Here is a 20,104-nt window from a genome sequence, read left to right as displayed (position 1 = left end):
CTCTAAGCTGCTGGTATGCAGAAAGCTTTATAGGTAGGATGTCAGTAGGATATGCTTCAGTGAAATTTGCAGTCGCTGAGTTTTTTTGCAAGGGCATTAAATGTCTTAGCTGTGGATATAAGTTCCTTCTATTGCGCTAAACTGTTGAACATAAGGGTGAAAAGGAGGATGTTTTTCCTTAGGAAAAGTGATAACTTGTTATATGACTGTTCCATTGTCTGCAGTCACTTAGTAATGTTCTGGGAGGCTTTTGTCCTCAGCAAGGTGGAATTTTAACAAAAGCTTTTTTGTTGTTTTGTGTTATTTGGCCACAGTCTTAATTAGAGGGAGAACTGGAAAATTGTTCAAAATATTTTAGTGCTTTAAAATAAGCTGCTTTTCTTAATACTGTTTTTGTACAGGGTACAATAACTTTGAACGTTCTTTACAGCATTATTACTGAGTTTTGTACCCTGATAGGCAAACTCTGGATTTAAAACTTAAAATGTTTCTATTTGGCTAAAAATGTTAAGTATTTAATTTTAAATAACTATTTACATATTCAATTAAGGAACGTTACTGTAAGGACCTTTTAGAATGGAGAGCATTAGAGTTAACAGATGCTTTCAAAAACTGTTTTTGGTGCAGTCATCAAGAGTTAGTATCACATAAGGATGAGCAGAGGAATTTAATGTAAATTGCAATTGGCTTAGCTGGATTCATCTTGCGTTAAGTAGACAAACATTTGGGAACTGTGTTAGGCATGGGTTGATCTGGATTCTGGTGCTGTACTTGTGTGACCACTTGATGCCAATGGTGACTCTGAAAGAAGCTCTCCCCCTTCCCAGTCTTGTTCTGGCTGCTGTGCTGCTGTATGCTGGGCAGGCAGTAGGGCAGCTGACTGATGAATTGGAGTAGGGAACTGATGTGGGTTAAAATTAGCTCAGCTGGGGGGAAGGGTTGGCTTCAACCATGGTTCTCTTTAATGCATTCTTTTATCCAGATCTCTACATGACCACACAAGCATTTGTACGCGGAAGGAGCTGGGGCAGGATTGGCAATGTGTAGGAACATAAAGTAACAAAGAACTGCTTCTTACAACAGTAATATCAGCTCTTGGTGGCTTTAAAGTTCCTGGAAACTGGATCGCATTCTTACATAGAGTAAAATCTCTATATATACCAAACATTTAAACTAGGGATAACAATATGAACTGCTTTTGTTAGGATTTTTTAATGTGCTATGTTTTAAATTGATTCCTTAATTAAAAACACCTTTCTGCTAGTGCCTTATATTTTAACAAAGCCATCGTTTTCTTCCACTTCATTAAAAAAATGTTTACACCACAGTACATATTCAAGCAGTTTCAGTTGCATACTTCTTCAGTCACTTTTAATTATGCTAGTCAAACTTTGTCATAACTCTATCTATTTTCTAGTTGTTCACAATATCAGTTAGGAAATGGTAAACTTTAGTAAAATATAGTGTGACTAATTCCATAGTTTAAAATGTAACAGGAATATTTTTTTTAAATTATCTGTCAGGATATCTCTAATCTTTCCTTAGGGTTTGCTGCTTTGGTCTATATCCTTGTTTTGCTTTTCCTTTTAAACTAACCATATTCTCCTAAGGCGTTTTACTCCTCTGAGTTACCAATACAGTTAGAATCTAAAATCCAGCTTAATAAGTTTTTGCTGGGAGAATGTTTGTATGTTGGCAGAGTATCCTTACAGCTAACATGTACGAGGTACATAAATCATGTATCTCTTACCATTTTGCAGAAATGTCAGGCTGCTGGAGAAGGAGACTATGAATCCTTATTGATATTAAAGCCAGAAAAAAATGCAATTTAATACATTTGGATACTTCAGTACTTAAACAGTTTCTCTTGAAAATAATGTAATGGCTGTAGATTTTTGATTCTTTTATTATGAAACTGTCTTACAGATTAAATGAACACAAGCTAATCATATGGGCTTGTCTGCTACATGTTGTTATTGAAACAGCAATTTCAAAACCAAAGTTGAGATTGAAAATCAACTCTAGATGTCCTAACTAAATGTCTTCTATTTGCATATGTGGTACTGTCATCTGTAACATGAAGCTGGTCCTTTACATGTAATTGCAAGATACTTTCTGAAAAGCAATGAAGTCATCTGGTTTTATGAGAAACTCTCTGGAAAATATTCACACTGATAACCTTATTTCCCATCCCTTTGAATCGAGACTTGAAGCTATTAAGACCACCAAAGTCATTACTTCAACTTCGGATGACTTCACTGCTACCACTGTTGAGCAAGAATGGTTCTGCAGTTCCCATTATGCAAGTGTTACTATTATTGTTCCAGCCAAATGTAATTATAACATTATATTGCACAACTAAGTAGGAAAAGAGAAATGACATTTTCTGTGGCGAAGAAAATTTGCTGGAATCCAAGTTGAACAAGAAATGTTCCTTATGGTCCAGTTCCTAAGATTCTGTAGCTTTCTTTAGTTTTAAATGAATAATAAAAGCTTTGCCTGCACATGATAGTTTAGCAAATAGGTGCATGTACTAACAGTTCACATTTGTTGCTCAGTATCCTGTTGTGGCTCCTTCATATATTATAAAACTCTTTTGTGACATGGATGTGAAAGCTTCAGGAATTCTAGGACATCACTTCAAATTAACGCAGGCCCATGATTTCCTCCCTGGCATGTTTTGCAAGTGCCCTCTTTGATCTGGTGCCGTGCAGTACAGCAGGCCTAGAGCTATCTCCATGCTTGTACTAGCTGTTGAGGTGAGTAGGGTGAAGAACAAATGTTTTCAGCCTTTGGCTCAGGTTTCACAGATATATTGCTAAACAGCATAGTAAGAGTGAAAGGAGAAAATCAACCTGATGCTTCTGTAGACTTACTGCGAATGACAGTTCTTGTTGGAGCATCTGTTCTGGGTTAGGTCAGGTAGAGAAATGCGTTGGAAAATGTAGTGATGGCTGTAGCAGTATAACTTCAAGGGGACCGTGTAGTGTTTTTAAGAAACCAAAAAGTACATACACCATGGGACTGGAACAGAAGGGTATTGATACAAGTTCTTAACAATGTGAGCATTTAGGGAGTCAGGACAATATTTACTATGAATGTCAGGCAATTCCAGCACTGGTGCATTAAGAGCATCCCTGAAACTATCGATGTTGTGTGTACTAATGTTGCTGTCCTGCTGTCTGACTTAGACAAGCCTTTGTACATGTGAAAATATAGCACAGATTAGTTAAATGCCCCCAAATATCTCGTGTTGTATTACTCAGTTTAGTTCTGCAATTGCTTGAAAATGACTGGATGTGGCAGGGGAAGCAGATACAATACCCAGATACCACACAGTGGACCTTGTAACACACATGCTCAAATTAAGTGGTTAGGAAACTATGCTTTATGGCTCCCTGGTGCTCCATGGAGTGCTGGCTGGTCATATAATGATGTCTCCTCCTCCTGGTGTTTGGCTGCTGCATTGCACTGACGATAGGTAAAATAATATAGCAATATATCATAATATTGCTCTTCCATTTTATACTTACCCCATAGTACTTACCATCTAGTGGAAACGTGGATGTTACGGTAATACAAGTTCACAAAACAATGAAGATGAAAGGAGGGAATAAAGCTAATCTGGTAGATTTGGTCTTATGCATTATTATTTTTGAAAACCATAATTTTAAAGTTAACATTACAGCAGAAACCAACACATGAACAGATTATTTTTTGTTTCCAGTGTTGTGTTTTTATTTCTTGATTTGTTTTTTGGTATTAAAATCATAGAAGAAATTTGCTATATCCGTTTCGGTTTGTTTAATCTTAGAGCAGATGCACAGAACTGGATTTTAGACTATTCAATATTTTTCTCAAGAACTGTAATTTGTTTTGATGTCTTGAAGTGATCTTTATAAACTCTGCTCGTCAGTGTTTCAGGATTGGCTTAGCAGGAAACGGCTGCACCTTAGCAATAAAAAGCTTCTTTCTTCTGTTTTTGTTTAACTTTGCTTAACCGATGAGCTTTCCAGAGAAGTGTTTTCAGGCAAAGAACTTTTTTATTTGCAGGGGAAAGGTATAGAGGAAGGCTTGTTATTACATTATGCTTAAAAATAAATCAATAAATAAATAAACATCTTTTTCCCCACCTTCAAAAAAGAAAAAAAGTATATAGAATGTAAGATTAGCCTCAGCCTCCCCAAAGGAGTCATTTGAGTTCAAGATTCAACTCAGTTTTCCTACTGCAATCAGCTGCTTGTTCTGGTCTTTACAAGAGCAGGAGAGCTCAGCTGGTTAGCAGACTTGCTTCAGTTGTCTATAAGACTGTGAAAGGTTGGGCAGTTTTATAACATGGTACCTTAAGTCACTTTTTTTTTTTTAAGTGAAACTGGGCTCATGGTGTAATTCACCCAATTCATCAGCCCATTACTGTAATGCCATCTTGTATCACTCTTTAAATATTCAAGTATCAGGTACAGATTGTTGCATGAGGATTTATCTCCTTTGAATAATAACGTAGTTGTGGAATAAAACCTGCAGCAAACATCATTAAATAAACTTGTATGTGTATGGTATGCTTGAAGTTCTTACCTGTCAAATGTTAATCTATTTGATTTAATTTTTTTGCTGGTATCTATGGTTACCTGAGTTAATGGGATATAGAGCACTTATGGATGAATTACTTCATCTCCTATTTTTAGACAGAAGAATTTAAATGAGCATATCCATCAGATATGCTACAAGCAGCTGTTAGTTATTTCAAACGTTTACTTCAGCAATGCGTTGAAAATCTGGGGAATATTCTATAGAATAATTTTGGGTTTTCTGAGTATCGGAACTAGGCATATCCCCATGGGATCCAGTGTGTAAACTTAATTTCTGTAGGTGTATATTTGACATCTGTAGCAGACTTTTGACATTTGGTTGAATTGTGTAAGAAGGAACATGGCTGATCTGTCCTCACTGTACCTTGAGGAGTGCCCCAAGGCCACCTGGAGGTCAGTTTTGCTGTCTACCCAGACAGTGAATGCAATCCTGGCTGTAGCAGTCGGCTTCCTTCGAAACACAGGGTGCTCTGCATGCCACCCTTGTGTAGCACCCAGCTGCTGCACATCCTTACCATGCAGGAGGCTTCGGGGCTGGCTGGCCCTAGGGTGCCAAAACTCATCATCCTCGTGGGATTTGGGATCATGCTGCTCTCGTGGGCTATGCTAGTGTTATAACAGCCCATTGCTCATTTGGTCTGGTTGAAATGTATGTGCAAAGATATTTCAGGGGGTCTGGTTTTACTTTTGTAAATAAAGTGGTGTTAATTATTTTCATTTGTTCATCACATTGTGATGAACAGCAGTGCTTTCTGGAAAATTTTTCAGTTGTGCTCTGTGAGACTTCTATTAAAATCTTCCGGTATCTTACACATGAAAAATACATAAACAGTTTTTTCACTGAGTTAATGGTAAGTGCTATTTTTTACTGTAGTAATGCCATAACAAAGAAACTAGATACTATGAAAATACCACTGGATCTAGTCTAGATGATAAAAATCAGTTGAACTATGTACCTGAACAGAAGGGAAAATCTCTTAACAGTGCTGCTGCATGATGTTTGTGATATTAGTTGAATGTTAGAACTAATGATTTGTTAGTTCTGAATGACTTATTATATGTTTTTAATTGTTTCTATCTAGCTCTCTCTAAATAAGGCAAAACTAAATTTTGAAATGACAAATAGGATTTTTTTTGATACTAGACCAAAAATTTTTTTCATTGGAAATCTGTTCAGTAGAACTGTATGAATTACTTCTACAAATGCTACTTTAAATGTGGACAAGGTATGTTTCTTTTTAAATTACATGTCACTGTAGCATTAGCACTGAACGTCCTGATTCACTGAAATGCAAGTAAAATAGATGTATGTTTAGAATCCATTGCATAAAAAATGACCCACAGGAGTATGTTAGGAGATCTAACCATAAAAATACGATTGTCCAGATGAAGATTTTGGAGAAAAGGAGCTGGCTATTGCTGTTACTGGTTATTCACCGAACTGCTATGAAGTAAGATGAGATGAGCTTGTAAAGGCAGAGGGAGGGGAAACAGAACATACGTTCTGTAATTTAGACCCAGACTGCAATAGTTCTGCTCCATTCTCTTATTTTCATATATTGTGTCATTTGAATTGTTTTATAAGAAAATATTTTCATAAGCGATTACTGACCTTACTTAGTTCTTTTTTTTTAAATAAAAAGCCAACTTACACCCCCATTACACTGTCATTGGCCATAAGTTGATATGAGTGAGCTGAAGCAATAACTCATTACCACAGTTTGTCGTTTGTAGGAAACCAGAATTCGAGCTGTGGGTAAGGACTTCAAGAGAAGAACTAATAACTTTTCTGTTATCAACCCTGTGTCTGGAGAGGCTGCGACTCAACTTTTTGCTACTGACAGTAGGGAAGAACTTCATAACTGGATGGAGGCTTTCTGGCAGCACTTCTATGATCTGAGTAAGTAAGCAGGCAGCGCTGGCACTATGCCCTTCCAAAGGGATGTTATGTAACATCAAAGGAATCTTTGAACAATTTGAATTGGAATTGCCTCATAATCCTTTGTTTGCAACATTGAGAAGAAAAATGTTCTTTGGAATAATATTGGGTGCTGGTCTAAGCCACTGGAAGACAAATATTTAACTAAACTGGTGTCCACATGCTCAGCCTGGCTTTTTGCAGGAAACCAGTAGTAGAACATGTCCACCAGTCTCAAATGAACTTGGCCTCTTTTAGCATCGTTCTGGATATTTTTAAGGACTGCTAAATTCTTACCATGTCTTTCTCCACTGTAGCTGGGAGGGTCCACCTCTACCCGCGCATCCTGTCAGTGGTGTGTGGTGTGTTGGTTTTGTGGGATTCAGCATGTATGAGGCCTGGAAGTCTTAGTGGGAATTGGTGAGGGTGTAGGATTCATTTGGGGCTTTGGATAGGATGCAGATTCAGCCAGCCCTTGAAAGTAGGAACGTGTATGTTCCTTGCCCAGCAGCATTATGGATTAATTAAACTGCTGTTTGCTGCTTTAGGGATTACTTGATTCTGTTGGTAATTCTAAGGTTTTGGTACCCCTTGCCACAGGGGAGTATGCACACCTAGCTGAACAGTATGCAAATACGTACTGCTTACTTGAAACTGGCAACAGCTGTACCTGAGGCTCTGTAAAATGATATAAATGAAATAAATATTCCAATCACTTTTTTTTCTGTGTTGAATGCTACAATGTTTGGGGATCTTTGCTGGTTAGCTTCCTGAAAAAAAAATTAACTATCTTACTGACTTTGGCTAACCTCTGGAACAACACTGTTCTTACATGAGAAGAAATTTTGCTTCTTGGTATGACAGTGAAATGCTAGTGAGGTGGTATATCGTGTTGCTTGTTTAACACTAACATATATAGTTCCTTTAATTAATATTTAACTTGTCTTCATCTTTTTCCTCTGCTTTAGTAGTTTTACTCACAAATTTCTTAAGAGCAGAGAACAACAGTCAGATATGCTGTCATTGACAAAGTACAGTTGGTTCCTTATAGTCCTTTTCATCAGGGCAGAAAACAGAATGAGGCAGACTAACGAAATACCAGTGTTTAATCAGAGGCCACACCAATGAAATCAGTGAACTGAGGTTGTGGGACCTTGGTATTTTATTTTGTATTTCTTCTACTTTTTAGCTCTGAGTTACAATGAGAAGAGGCTCTATCAATTAAAGAAACATACCAAGCAAAAACTAGGGCATCCTCTTTAAATTAGCTGTGGAGTGGGGTAAAAAGAACTAGTACTTATTCATTATAGATAGAATACCCATGGATTTTTTTTAAGACGTTTTCCTTAGGTTCAGAGAAAATGGGTCACTTGGCATTTAAATACATTTTTTCTTCACTGGTTTTAAAAATCTCTTAAAATTAATGTGCTCAGAAAACTTAGAATGATTGGTATGAACAAAGTAATTTTACTGTGTCTTGTTTTCCTTAAGGTCAAAATCTATTAATAGAAAAAGAGGTTTCCTTGTCTGCTAACAGATAAAAGGGAAGTTATCCTCTATTAAAGACAGAACTGTTCCTTTACTTTAACAGTTGGATAATATCCAGGTTGAGTATACTGGTGTTCATCCCCTGATAACTTTATAAGCTTCCTTAACGTTAAAGGGTGATATAAAAAAAAAAGTGATGAATTTATACTAGGGTTGGAGATTTGAAGGCAAATTATCATATTTAATGTTTATAGTATAACTACTGCTGAGATGCTTCAATTAAAGGTAGTACCTTACATATAAGCTACTATACCATATATAGTATAGCTTAGCATGCTGAGAGTTGGTATGAGATCAGAGTTGAAAATACTGAAAATGCATCCTGAGTGTTCCTGCTAAGCGAAAGTAAATGCTTACTGTTTAGCATTTCTTTGGAGATAGTTTCCTAACACAACCTAACGACTTCAGTTTTTTCAAGCTGAATTGTTTAAGTTCCAATCATTGTTCTCTTTTTTCTCTCAGGCCAGTGGAAACATTGTTGTGAAGAACTTATGAAAATTGAGATTATGTCACCACGGAAACCACCTTTGTTCTTGACAAAAGAAGCGACCTCCGTCTACCATGATATGAGTAAGTGGGATTTGTCTTTTCAAGTTGCAGGGTAACAGAAACAACATTGTCTGTATTCAGATGGCTTCTGGTGTTGATGTTGAAACACTGAGTTCTTCAAGGGCAATTCAGACAATGAAAGATCAACATAATTGCATGCCAAGGAGTTCACATTAAATCTGAATTTGTAATAGCACAAATAATTTCTTTTTTACCTTGACTCAAAAAATCTGCAATCTGAACTCTAACTAGGGAGCACTGAACACATTCAAAAAAGCCATCACTAGAAGTAAACGCTCACCATGATAATAGTGTAAAGCTCAGAGAATGTAAAGGTAAAATAGTCTCCCAAACAATAATGTCTTTAGTTTCATGAAATTAATTTGGTGTTCTTAAAGCTATTTAAAGGCTTAGCTAACTTAACTTACCTAATTATTTGGTCTGTCATAATGATGTTGAAAAACACACTCAGAAAATCTATCTAGCATGTATTTGAAACTACTATTTTTGCAGAGCAAAATGGTACACAGCAGGATTACTTTAATAGTTTCATTACAGAAATAATATTTACAGACTAGAAAAAGTAGGTCACTTTATTTTAATGAATCCATTGCAGTATTGGCTAAAAAACACTGTACAACTTTAAATGCCTGACTGCTTGCTGCTTCAGATTGGAATTGTGAAGATGCTCAAAATGTCATGTGGGTCACCGAGTTACTGTGCATCAGAGCACTGAACAGTCAAAAAAGTCCTCTCTGAGCTATGAACGCAGAACAGTAAGGGAGTAAATCAAATATATTGAAGTTTTACAAAGGTAATGCTGTAGCATAATTCTGCTCATACTCAAATATATTGCTGTGGAGCAGAATACAAATGCTGTTTCATTCTTTATATGCCAGAGTTTTTGTGCTTATTTACAGTATTCATATGTAAAACCCTGTGTTTAAAATTGTGTTAAAAATCCTTAATGTGTGACCTGAAATAGAAAAGATACTGCTGTTATTTTAGAGGCCAGCATTACTGCAGTGTACATAAAACAAACAAACAAAACTCAATATGAGAGATCAGAAATGGGGCAAGACAGTCTTAAAGCACATAAAGAAAAATAGTAAATGTAAAGATGTCCCATTTTCTGCAGGCTGGAGGCACAAGAATATTTAGTCATAGATGTTTCCATGGGCCTTTTGTGAAACAAAATTTTACAAATACTATACAGCAAAATATATCTAATTTCTTGTGTGTGTATATATGTATATAGTACCTTGTTTTTTTCTACTTGGTAAGAAATACCAATGCCTACCCTGTTCTTTCAATTCCAGCTGTCACACAAACAGTTCCCTCACGTCACCTCAGCCTTCTCTAGGAGAGCATATGTAATCATTTCCATTTTTTTCCATTAATACTCTTAGTAGTAGTCCAGGCTTCGTGAGACGTAGTTAATAGTTTTCTCTTCTGAATAGTAATAATGAAATAGGGAGGAGTAAAATCATTGGTAACATTTTAATCTGAGTTAATTGCTGTCCCTTAAAATTACAGGCATTGATTCTCCAGTGAAATACGAGGGCTTAGCTGATATCATACAAAGAAAAATTGAAGAGAGTGATGGCGAGTTCCTGCTTTGCCAGCAGAAAGAGTCTGCATCTTCCTTATGGGCCTCACTCTTTGATGGATCTCATGAGATGGTTGTTCAGAAAAACATGCATCCAGCCCCCAGAAGAGATACTGCAAGTCCCAGTGATGGCAGAGGGAAGAAAAGAAGAGCTCCACCACCACCCTCTAAGTCACCATACAGTACAAAAACACAAGTGGACACACAGCAACTTGCCTTGCAACTTGGCAAGGAAAACTGGGAGAAACATGACAGCACACCTTGTAGTAGTTCTTTGGATTCAAAATTATCTATGGTAACACACATGCAGACACCTGTTGCTGCTCCTCGCAAAATTGGTCCTTGTAGAAAAAACAGTTTATCTGACCATGGAAATACCATTTCTTTGGTTGCCAAGACAGAGTCTGAAACTAAACCAGTACCAACCCCTAGGCAGAAGTGCATCACAGAAATGCTAGACCCTAGATCATGGTTGTAGCCACAGACATAATTATTAGCTTAAAAGAGTCCCTGGAATTTTAAGTTCCTCAGTCTTAATACTATAACTTTTGAGTGAAAATAGATCTTACCATACAGCTTGTAAGTATTGAGTTTAAAGTCTTTTTGGTTTAGTTTTCTGTCTTTTAGCCAGGATGTTACTACTAGCTGCATTCTCAGCTGTACTCATTATTGCTAACATCCAAATAATTGCACTGGTAATCAGGAACGGTTTATATGAAATAACGATGCCACTTCTGAAACAGTGGTTTGGTACTTTTGCCTTGAAAAGTTGGCGGTATTCAGGGTACCTCAGTGTCCCTGCACCAGGGATTTTACTGTTGCTTTCTACCAGTCCCTCAGCTTATCCCATCTGCAGCTCCTCAAGCTAGTTCAATTGGGAATTTCACACATTCAGCGCTAGGCTCACAAAAATGATTTTCTTGGGCTCCATGCTTGGCTTCACCTGAAATATTCTCATATCTCCCTCACTGTTTGGGAACCGCTGCTTATAAGATAATGTACTGTGAACAGTTACTGTGCGCTTTTGAATAGCTGTATACGAATTTCTGAAGCAGTTCTATCAATTTAACGTGGAATCTCTTCGGTGCTTCCTGGTGCATGCACTGTCTGAATGGACCAGGATTATCTGTGTACGAGCAAAAATGGAATCCATCACTTTGGCTTATTTTGGAGTAACGCAAACATGTAAAAGCAGTACTGCATATGAACACTCATTTGGGATTTCATTTTTATGGTGTGTTTTTTCTGATGAATGGGGCTCTGTAGCATCACTTCTCCTTCATGGAACCTCTCGGCTGCTCCTGGTAGATAGCTGGCTTGTAAACATGACCGTTACTAGTAAACATGTAGGTTTTTTGTTCTCCCACTCATCATTTCTGAAATAACAGAGAATAAATACTTCAGGTGAAAATACTGAACTTTGATGTTCTTAAATCAGACTGCCATTTTTGTTAGAAGCATGAGTTGTTACAGTTCCTATGGCACCTGCAAAACATCTTTTGCATACAGAAAAGGCTTCTCTGCTGGATTCACAGTTTAAATATCCAGCCCTTTCCTTGCTTGATGCATTTCCATCAGAAGCTGGAACTTATCCAGGAGCAAAGGTCTACTCGCAGATTTCCCTCTAGAGCCTTCGTATTCAGACCCGAGTTGAGTCATATCAGCAACTGTATACATCCAGTTCATTAATTTTTTTCTAACGTACAGATGGCTTTGGGAGCTTTACCATTTCTCCAGAAGATACTGTGTGCATGGTTGGTTGGTTTATCTATTTTTTGTCTTTGCTAAGCTCTTGGCTATACAGTTGTAAAGGTATCTGCTGGATTTCCTCCTTAGTTCATTGGCTATTTGGGGTAGGACTTGATGGGCAGGTTTCATTTACAAATCCCTTTGCAGGATTAGAGCCCTCTGTTTCTAGAATGCCCTTGTTCCTTCTTCATTTAATCATGTTGCATTTTCCCCCTGAAACAACCATAATAATTCTTACAACAAATCATGCTGTTACTTAAGTGGATGGTTTGTGAATGGTTTATAAATAGGAACAGAAAAACTGAAGAATAACTACATGATTATGTAAATTAGACACAGTCAACTAAGTAGACTGTGCAACTCTGAACAAGAAAGAGGAAAAATAAACACGGGGGAGTGGTGCATATTTTCCAAGATGCAGCAGCAGTTTATTTAACTTTAAATCTAGCCTTAAATGTTACTGTGCTCTGGAAAGAAAGAATACCTTTTTCTTGGTAACCTCCTTCCACTTAGTTGCTATATTTCAAAATAAATCTCTTAAATATATAAGGCAAGAAGGCAGCATAACGAGGATTCATTTTTAAATTCAACAGGCTATTGAATTTCAACGAGCGGTTTCTCTATTAAATTCAGGAGCTTTGTTTTGAACTACAACATACATATTTTACACAGGCATTTAATATTAAAGTCTTCAGGTGATGAGAATTTACTCATACCTCCTGTTGCAATAGTTAATTACCCCAGGTACATTTTTCACTTGATTTTTTTTTTAATTTGCATTTCTAGCTCCACCCTAAGTTATTTTGGTCTTTTTATGCCTTTGATTGCTTATATTGATCTCTGTAGTATCAGCTTTTCTAATTGCTTGTGTGTAGCTATAAATTGTGATTATGTCCCTTTTAACCTTTTCTCTGATGAGATGTACTGAATTCCTTAACTTTCTTACAGCAATGAATGCTATTCAAGACTAATTAGTCTTCACGTTCTTCTCTGTACTTCTCATGTATTGAAATATTTTTGTGTGACCTCTGAATTAGATGCAACATGTCAATAGCGATCCATCAGGACTATACAGAGACATGATGTGATCCTCTTACTCTTATTAATATACCTACCCTATTTCCTCAAAAATCATATTATCCTTTTTCTTCTGCGGAAGAGTTACCTGGGATGTTAGCTTTTATGGCTCAAGTCCTCTTCAGCATCTTTTGAGAATGTGGTACATCATCCTCTTATTATCCTACCTTATTTTTTCTTATAAGCGTGCACTGTATTTTACCAGCATTAAAATACTGCTTATGAAGTGATCCAGATTGCTCTGTATAAGTGACCTGTCTTCATTCTTTACTACTCCAGTGGTCTGCAAGTCCTTTGCAAATTTATTGCAAGTGATTTTTACAGTTTCTTCCGGATCATTGATTTTTAAAATTGAATGCAAGGCAAGGTTTGTAGAGAGAGCTGATAAGTTCTTATTAGATTGGTGACATGGACGAGGGGGATAGAGAAAAGCAAACAGACACACCATGGAGTTCATGTCGCTTTTTTTCCCCAGACTCTTTAAAAAATTGAATAAGATGGAAATTCCAGGACAAACATGTATGCTTCTTGCTGATTCCCTATTAATGCTGCAGTTTGAAATTACCCGTCTGTCTTCAATACAACAGTCTATATTGATTTTTATCTAGCATGGGTATCTTAAAGAAAATGACAAGTTCATCTGCTTTCCACTAGGTGCCTTAGGGTTCCTGAGGATAACACCTCAGTACAGGTGTCTCTGCAGGCTTACCCTATCAAAGGGAAAAATGCAGCATGTTGTTCAAGACCTATTCTCCATGAAGCTGTGTTGATTGACATTACACATCTATCCTTAAATTAGTCTCATATCCATTTCATTGTATTGCCCAGATCACCACTAAGCAAACGAGGCCATTAATTACCCTGATCATCCTTCTTCAGCACAACAATGTTGTTCTTGCAGTCCTCTGAAATGTCATGACTGTGGTGAGACTTATTAAACTAATTACATGTTTAGGCTCCTACTGCTGGAAAGGCTTCTGCTACCGAATGTAGTTGCTGTTATTTTAAGCAACCACTCACTCTGCAATCCGTATTATGAAGCATCAGTTGACTTCAGGTTTCAATATTTATTGTACTGACTTAATCTTTTTTTTTTTTCCTGACATGTTGCATTTTATTAGTGCCTTCGAATCTTCTGTGCAGCAGGCTGGTTTCACTGATTAAAAACTGCATGCTACCAGCAAACGTTGATCTTAGCAATACAGTAAAGTCAATTTGAGGGAATACGGTTGTACTCAGCTTTTGTCTACTCAAGAGAACATAAATGCAATAAATGCAGCAAATTTTAGGAGTATAATTACAAGATATACCTGTGAGGAAGCTTTAAGTTTTTTTTTTGGCTTTTCTGTATAGTGACAAATTACAAGTATTTCATTACTGCTCCTGGTCCCTTTCTTATTATTACATAGACTTGTTCAGAAATTCGACCTCCTCCTTTGTTTTTCCTCAAGTTTTACAGACCGTAATAAGGATGAATGTTCAAAACAGGAATTCAATAACCAAAAGTCATTTGATTAACATCTCTAAACAATGCAGAAGTAAGTCACAAAGGAACAAGTGATATTAGCCAGCCTCCTGCTGCGATGAGGCTTATAAGACAGCAGAGGCCTGGGGCTTCTCCCAGCCCTTGTAGCCTCATTACCCAACGTTCACGTTTGTGCAAGCAAGTCAGTGCGCTGCTGCCTTGCAGCAGTCTGTGGAAAACCAGTGTGTGTTCAGAGACATTGCACCTCTCGTGAGTGGCTCAAACTACCGAGTGTAGCACAGAGAAGACATCAGTAGACTTGTGCATCTTGTTCATCTGCTGTGGCTGAGCAACATGTGAAGAGGTGCTTTTCTAAGGAACACGTCAAGCCCATTCTGGAAATTGTACCTGTTTGTTCTCTGCTGGAATGAATTAATTTCTTCTTAAAAGCAATTAAGCAGTGGGACTGCAGTCTTGAAGTAGGGTGGAGAAAGTAGTTAACCTGAACTTTTCTGTCAGGAAGCACAACTTAAAAGCAATTGCTAGTCTGAACTGGAATGTAAATTTCAGAACAAGAACAACTTCTAAAATACTGACTGAACAAAATGTGGTTTAGCAACTTTTTAGGTTGTACCTTGTGTCATTTGCTATTCACTTGGTCTTGCAATGGGAGGCGGTACCTTTTGTTATTTTGAAGACGTTAGCTTGAAATGTTTACATTTTTACTAGTTTTGTGACTTTTTTCCTATGGTAACCATATTAATAGTCATTTTACAGTGCTTTATACATATCTAGAAATACTGTCCTAGTATTCAGAGTTGATCTGTAATTAGTGTAGATTGCTGTTAATAGAAAAGTGCAGATTTGGAACCTAATGTATTGTGAAATGTTAGAACAGGAGTCCTAATTTTTTTTTGCTGCTAACATAATGTATTTCAATTAAAATGTGCAAGTGGAATTAAAAATATTTCTTTAAAAAATATTAAAAGGTGTTTGGTATAATTTTCTTCACTTCTAGAATACATCAAGATTTGCTACAGTTTATAAACCATGGCTGTTGTAAAATCAGAGAACCTATGGCTACCTTCTGAAGAGCTCACATCCTACTTGGCCTCTAGGCTATTTCTGATGGCAGCAAACAACCTTGCCCTTTGGTTTGTAAACAGGAGGAAGAGAGGAAAAAACACTTGGCAGTGAGCATTAATTACTCAACTAGTAGTCCGGTGTATCCAGTATATTTGTGTGCAGACATCTAAAGTGAGGAACATTATCTGAGGTGCACATTGTTTGCACAAATGCGCCTGAGTGTTTGCTTTTAGCTGCTGTCTCACTTCTCTCCTAGTCACATAAGGAAGTGTGATGAAGCATCTTTTGCATCATTCAGTCGGCTTCTGGTCCCAGGTTGCCAGATTTGTAAGGTGGTTGCAGAAATTGAGCCCCTGACACTACTTACACCCCTCCCCCCTTTTTTTTTCCTCTTTTCTTGCATAGGGCAGTCTTGTGGTGACTCCTTTCCCCCAGGACAGAGCTCAGCGTAACTGCTTGTTTAAAGCTAACTGTACCACTCAAGTAAACTATAATTTGGGCCTAATTATCACCAATTATCATAAAAGAACCGTAATAAACATAGAGGGAGTTGTTAGATGTTTTAATTTTAGAATATTTGACTGATTTATGAGTCCATGAAAGAAACAAAGTATGATTGATAATTGCAAGGCAAGCCAATGCAGTTGAGTGTTTTAATGAAGATCAGGGTACAACTAATGTTGTAGTTTGCTTTAAGCGATCCTAGCAAAGTAGGATATGATGATCTCTTCACATAGCCATTGCCAAATGGTTATATTTTAATCTTCCCATGCATGTATTATATATTCAGAGAAAAATCTGTTTGTGAGACATCAAAATAAATTGCTTTTCATGGGGAGAAAGCAATCTTTCAACATTTTTATATCAAGATAGCTTTCTAAATGTTCTTTATGTATCTCCCCAAAGGGAGAAAAATTACAATAACTAGTGAAGTGTATTTTAGTCTGTTAGAGCTTTTCTTCAGATTTCTATAAACTTACCCAGTGGTGACAAAATCATTTGGAAATGATGGCCTGTCTCACTTGAGGTTTTTAGTGATATTGTCCAACATCACCTGTGCCAAACAGGAAAGTTGTAGAGTCGCTGTTCAGACACAGGTTCTCCCTAGAGCTTAGTAACTCCAGCCTCTTATAGGCATTCGCAGGAAGCCTTACGTCCTGTCAAAGTTTCATGGCATATATGTGTCTGGATAAATGTGTAGAAGCAGTAAAAAGTTAAAATGTCTATATTTTTTAAATTAAATTTTGGCATAATTTTTGCCTTGTTAAACTTGCAGTTTGGTGATATGCCATGAAAATTTTCTTTCTGAATATTAAAATTTGTACATTTTCTTTCACTAAGAGGGAAAAAATCAGTAATAGTTCATTGCCTACATTTTTTTTTTTGTCACTGGCTATAATGGTAGTACCAATATATCAATAACTTTTTTTTTTTTTTCTACCCTGAAGGCAAATGGTCCTAGTCTTATTTTGGATTATATTTTCCATTTTCTAATTAGTGTCTTTTTCAAAATCCCACATGTATTTTGATGATATCTTTTTTGAGATCAGTGCCCAGAGCTGAACAGACAGTTCTAGCTCAGGGGTACTCTTGAATTACAAGAACATAATATTTTAAATAGTATTGTCTACATTTTAGCTGCTCATTCTGCATTAGTGAAAAACAAATGTTTCCATTGATCTGTGGTTGGAATCATCTGTTCTTAAATAAAGACCTTAGAAAAGAAAAGGAAAAGGGATCCTAGCACTGCTGTAGTGAACTTAACATCTGACTTACAAATTTCTCAATAGCGGGGAAAAAATGTGGATGTGAAGCTGGCACAAGTAAGATGCTTTGTCCACACAACATTTGTTTTTCAGATGGTAGCAGCTGCTATGCTTCCTTTGTTTTCGAGCAATCATTACTCTTTAGTCCCTGATGTCTGTATGCAAGGGTTGAGAGTTTTTAAAATAAACTGAAAGCAATTTAATGGACCTTCTCATGATGTGAATGTATCAGCTGGAGTCACGAGAGCTGGAGTACAGTGCTGCCAGACTTGTAGCCCGTTTAGCTGGCTGGTAGGAAAATCTGGTGCTGGATGCAGCTCCTTTGATGATACTGTGGGAATGCGTTTCCTCTTGACTGCTCCAAGGAAGTACATAACGGGTGGAGAAGAAAGGCATGAGAATGAGCATGGTCTTAACATCTTTTCTCCCATTGCTCTGAATCTAATTACAGCAGATTTCCCTAGGGAGTCAGGAGGGGCAATTCAAACAGGAATAACACAGTAAGAGAGCATTGAACCCTTTGTATGAAGTTATATTTTGATGTTTTTCCGTTGAGCCATTTGCTGGGGCCATGATTATTCCTGCTGTAAATCAGTCATGTTGCAATGCAGCTGCCACGGGCTGCAGCACCATGCACTCTGTTAGCATTGCAGTAGGAGCCTCTGCATCCTGTTGGCTGCTGAGGAGGTACAGCAGCTTCGCACGCAAGCTGAGTGTGCCCGTAGGCTGCCTTCCTGGGGAAACCTCAGCCACTGAGGATGTTTTCAGGCAGGGGGATGCCAGGCATGGGTCCCTTACCTTCGCTCCGAGAGCAGGCAGAAGTAGGCTGCATTGACACGAGGGGTCAGAGCTGGACTCCAGCTTTTTGGTATGTGTTTAATCTTGTTCCTGCTGACACAGCTGAGGTAACTTTAATACACTCACTTCTCGCTTAAAGCTAGTTGTTGGGTCTATGGCAGCTTTCCATTTCTTTCTCCTGGATCCAGACCTACTGACTGAAGGCAGAGGATGTCTGCTCTTCTCACCAGGATGGCTTTTCCTCATGGCATGGGTAATTGGAATGGACATAGGGCAGGCAGGCTCTTCAAAGATGCAAGAAGCTTCACTCAATGTTAGAAGACATTTAAATTGTATCGAACAACTGAAAAGCTTTTTATTAAGGACAAATCCTAATAATATTACTTCACAGCTCCAGCTCAACCTGGATTTACTATGCCATGCCTTGGAAAGGTCAGTAACTTTTATTATTTTTAAGAAGAGTTCATTTGTATGTTTGATACATCACTGTTTACTCAGGGTACATTTACAAGTGTATACATTCAGTTCAGGCGCTTGCTCATATCATACAAGAGCCAATTCAAGGCCATGGCTTCTCAGCTCCTCGCCTTTTAAATGGGAACGATAGTGATGGTAGTTTCCATCACACTTTCTGAGGTATTATTCCTTAGTGGTGCTAGATTTGGCACAACAATGTGATGCTTTGTGACCATGACTGAAATACTGCTGTCCACAGAGACTCTCCTAAACTGGGAGCGTGCAGCAGCTGTCTGACTGACGGGCTTGTGGCAGGACCGTCATTGTCACTGCTGCTTTTTCCCTGGAGACCCTGAAGTTAACAAGGTTTTGATGGAGCACAGCTGGAATGCCAGTGCTCCCTGCTACAGCACTTACCCAGCGTTTGGAAGCTTCAGCCCTCATGGCCTGGGACGCCTTCATCATGCTGCTGTGTTCAGCTGATGCCACAGTCACCTCCCAAAGACACTGGTCATGCACACATTTCCTCAACAGGCCTGTGTTTTTTTACTTGCTTCAGCCAAAATAAATAAATAAATAAATACATAAATAAAGGTGAATTTATTCTTTCTTTGAAAAAGAGCAAGCAATAACACAAAGCAGTCTGTGGTAGAGGGATGCCGTGTTGGTTAAGTGTAATGTGACTGCTGTTACCACCGCTGCTTCCAAGTTGGGGCGGCTGCTGCAGCTCCAGGCTCCACATGCAACTCATGTTAAGCTTCCTCTGACTTTCTTCCCTGCCTCTCTTCAGATTTTAAAAGGGATCCAAGGGTGGAGGAAAGCTTTAAAAGGGAAAAGAATTGAAGTTCTCCTCATTTCTACAGATATTAATCAAAGACAAATATTTTTAATGTAAGAACATGGCAGTTTTGTAACGATGACTATATGACTATATGAGGAGTTGCATGCAGCCCACAGAAACCCCATTATGCTTTCAGATAAGCTATTTGACATTTTCACTGACTTCCAACTTACTGAGCAACTTTTTCAGCTTTTTGTAGTGACAATATCCAGAAATGAGCTTGTTTAGTCCCTGTACTATCTACATCAAATTAGATAGAAGTTCTGGTTTTGATAAATGAAAGCTGAAAAGAACATCCAAGCAAACAAGCTTTTCCACACCCTCTTGTCTCTGTCCTGGTCCAGCATCTCAAGGTACGATGCTCATTTCGTGCTCTCTGGAACAGGACCATGGCTGACAAAGCCGGATTCCTTCTGGCATTCCCATTCATGCATTCTGTCAAACAGCATTTCCTTTGATTTTATCAAGACCTTCTTGACTGTGATCTTCAAAGCAATTAATTCAGTGTTCCATGATTGCAGCTGCTGAATAATTGTTTGTTAGAGTATTTTCTTTCCCAGGCAAGAGATGTAAAATAGTTGCTCTACTCAATAAACAACTTGTCAAATGTGATTAGTTAATGGAACTGTAATCACGCAGTAGCTTAAAGGTAA

At 37.8% G+C, this 20,104-nt stretch overlaps 1 protein-coding gene across 8 annotated transcripts in view; it reads left to right on the top strand.

The window, feature by feature from the left end:
- Positions 1-15,492, top strand: part of RTKN2 (rhotekin 2) — a 135,793-nt gene extending 120,301 nt beyond the window's left edge. For all 8 annotated transcript variants that reach the window (XM_083843941.1, XM_083843942.1, XM_083843940.1 and 5 more), the window contains 3 exons: positions 6,324-6,489; positions 8,518-8,625; positions 10,141-15,492. In XM_083843941.1, the coding sequence (XP_083700067.1) occupies positions 6,324-6,489; positions 8,518-8,625; positions 10,141-10,691 (825 nt within the window). In that variant the 3' untranslated portion in view covers positions 10,692-15,492. The remainder of the gene's footprint in view (positions 1-6,323; positions 6,490-8,517; positions 8,626-10,140) is intronic.
- The last annotated feature ends 4,612 nt before the right edge of the window (positions 15,493-20,104 follow it).

This window comes from Anser anser (assembly GCF_964211835.1).
Source record: "Anser anser genome assembly, chromosome: 7".
Lineage (NCBI taxonomy): Eukaryota > Metazoa > Chordata > Aves > Anseriformes > Anatidae > Anser > Anser anser.
This window is presented reverse-complemented; position numbering and strand designations above follow the sequence as displayed.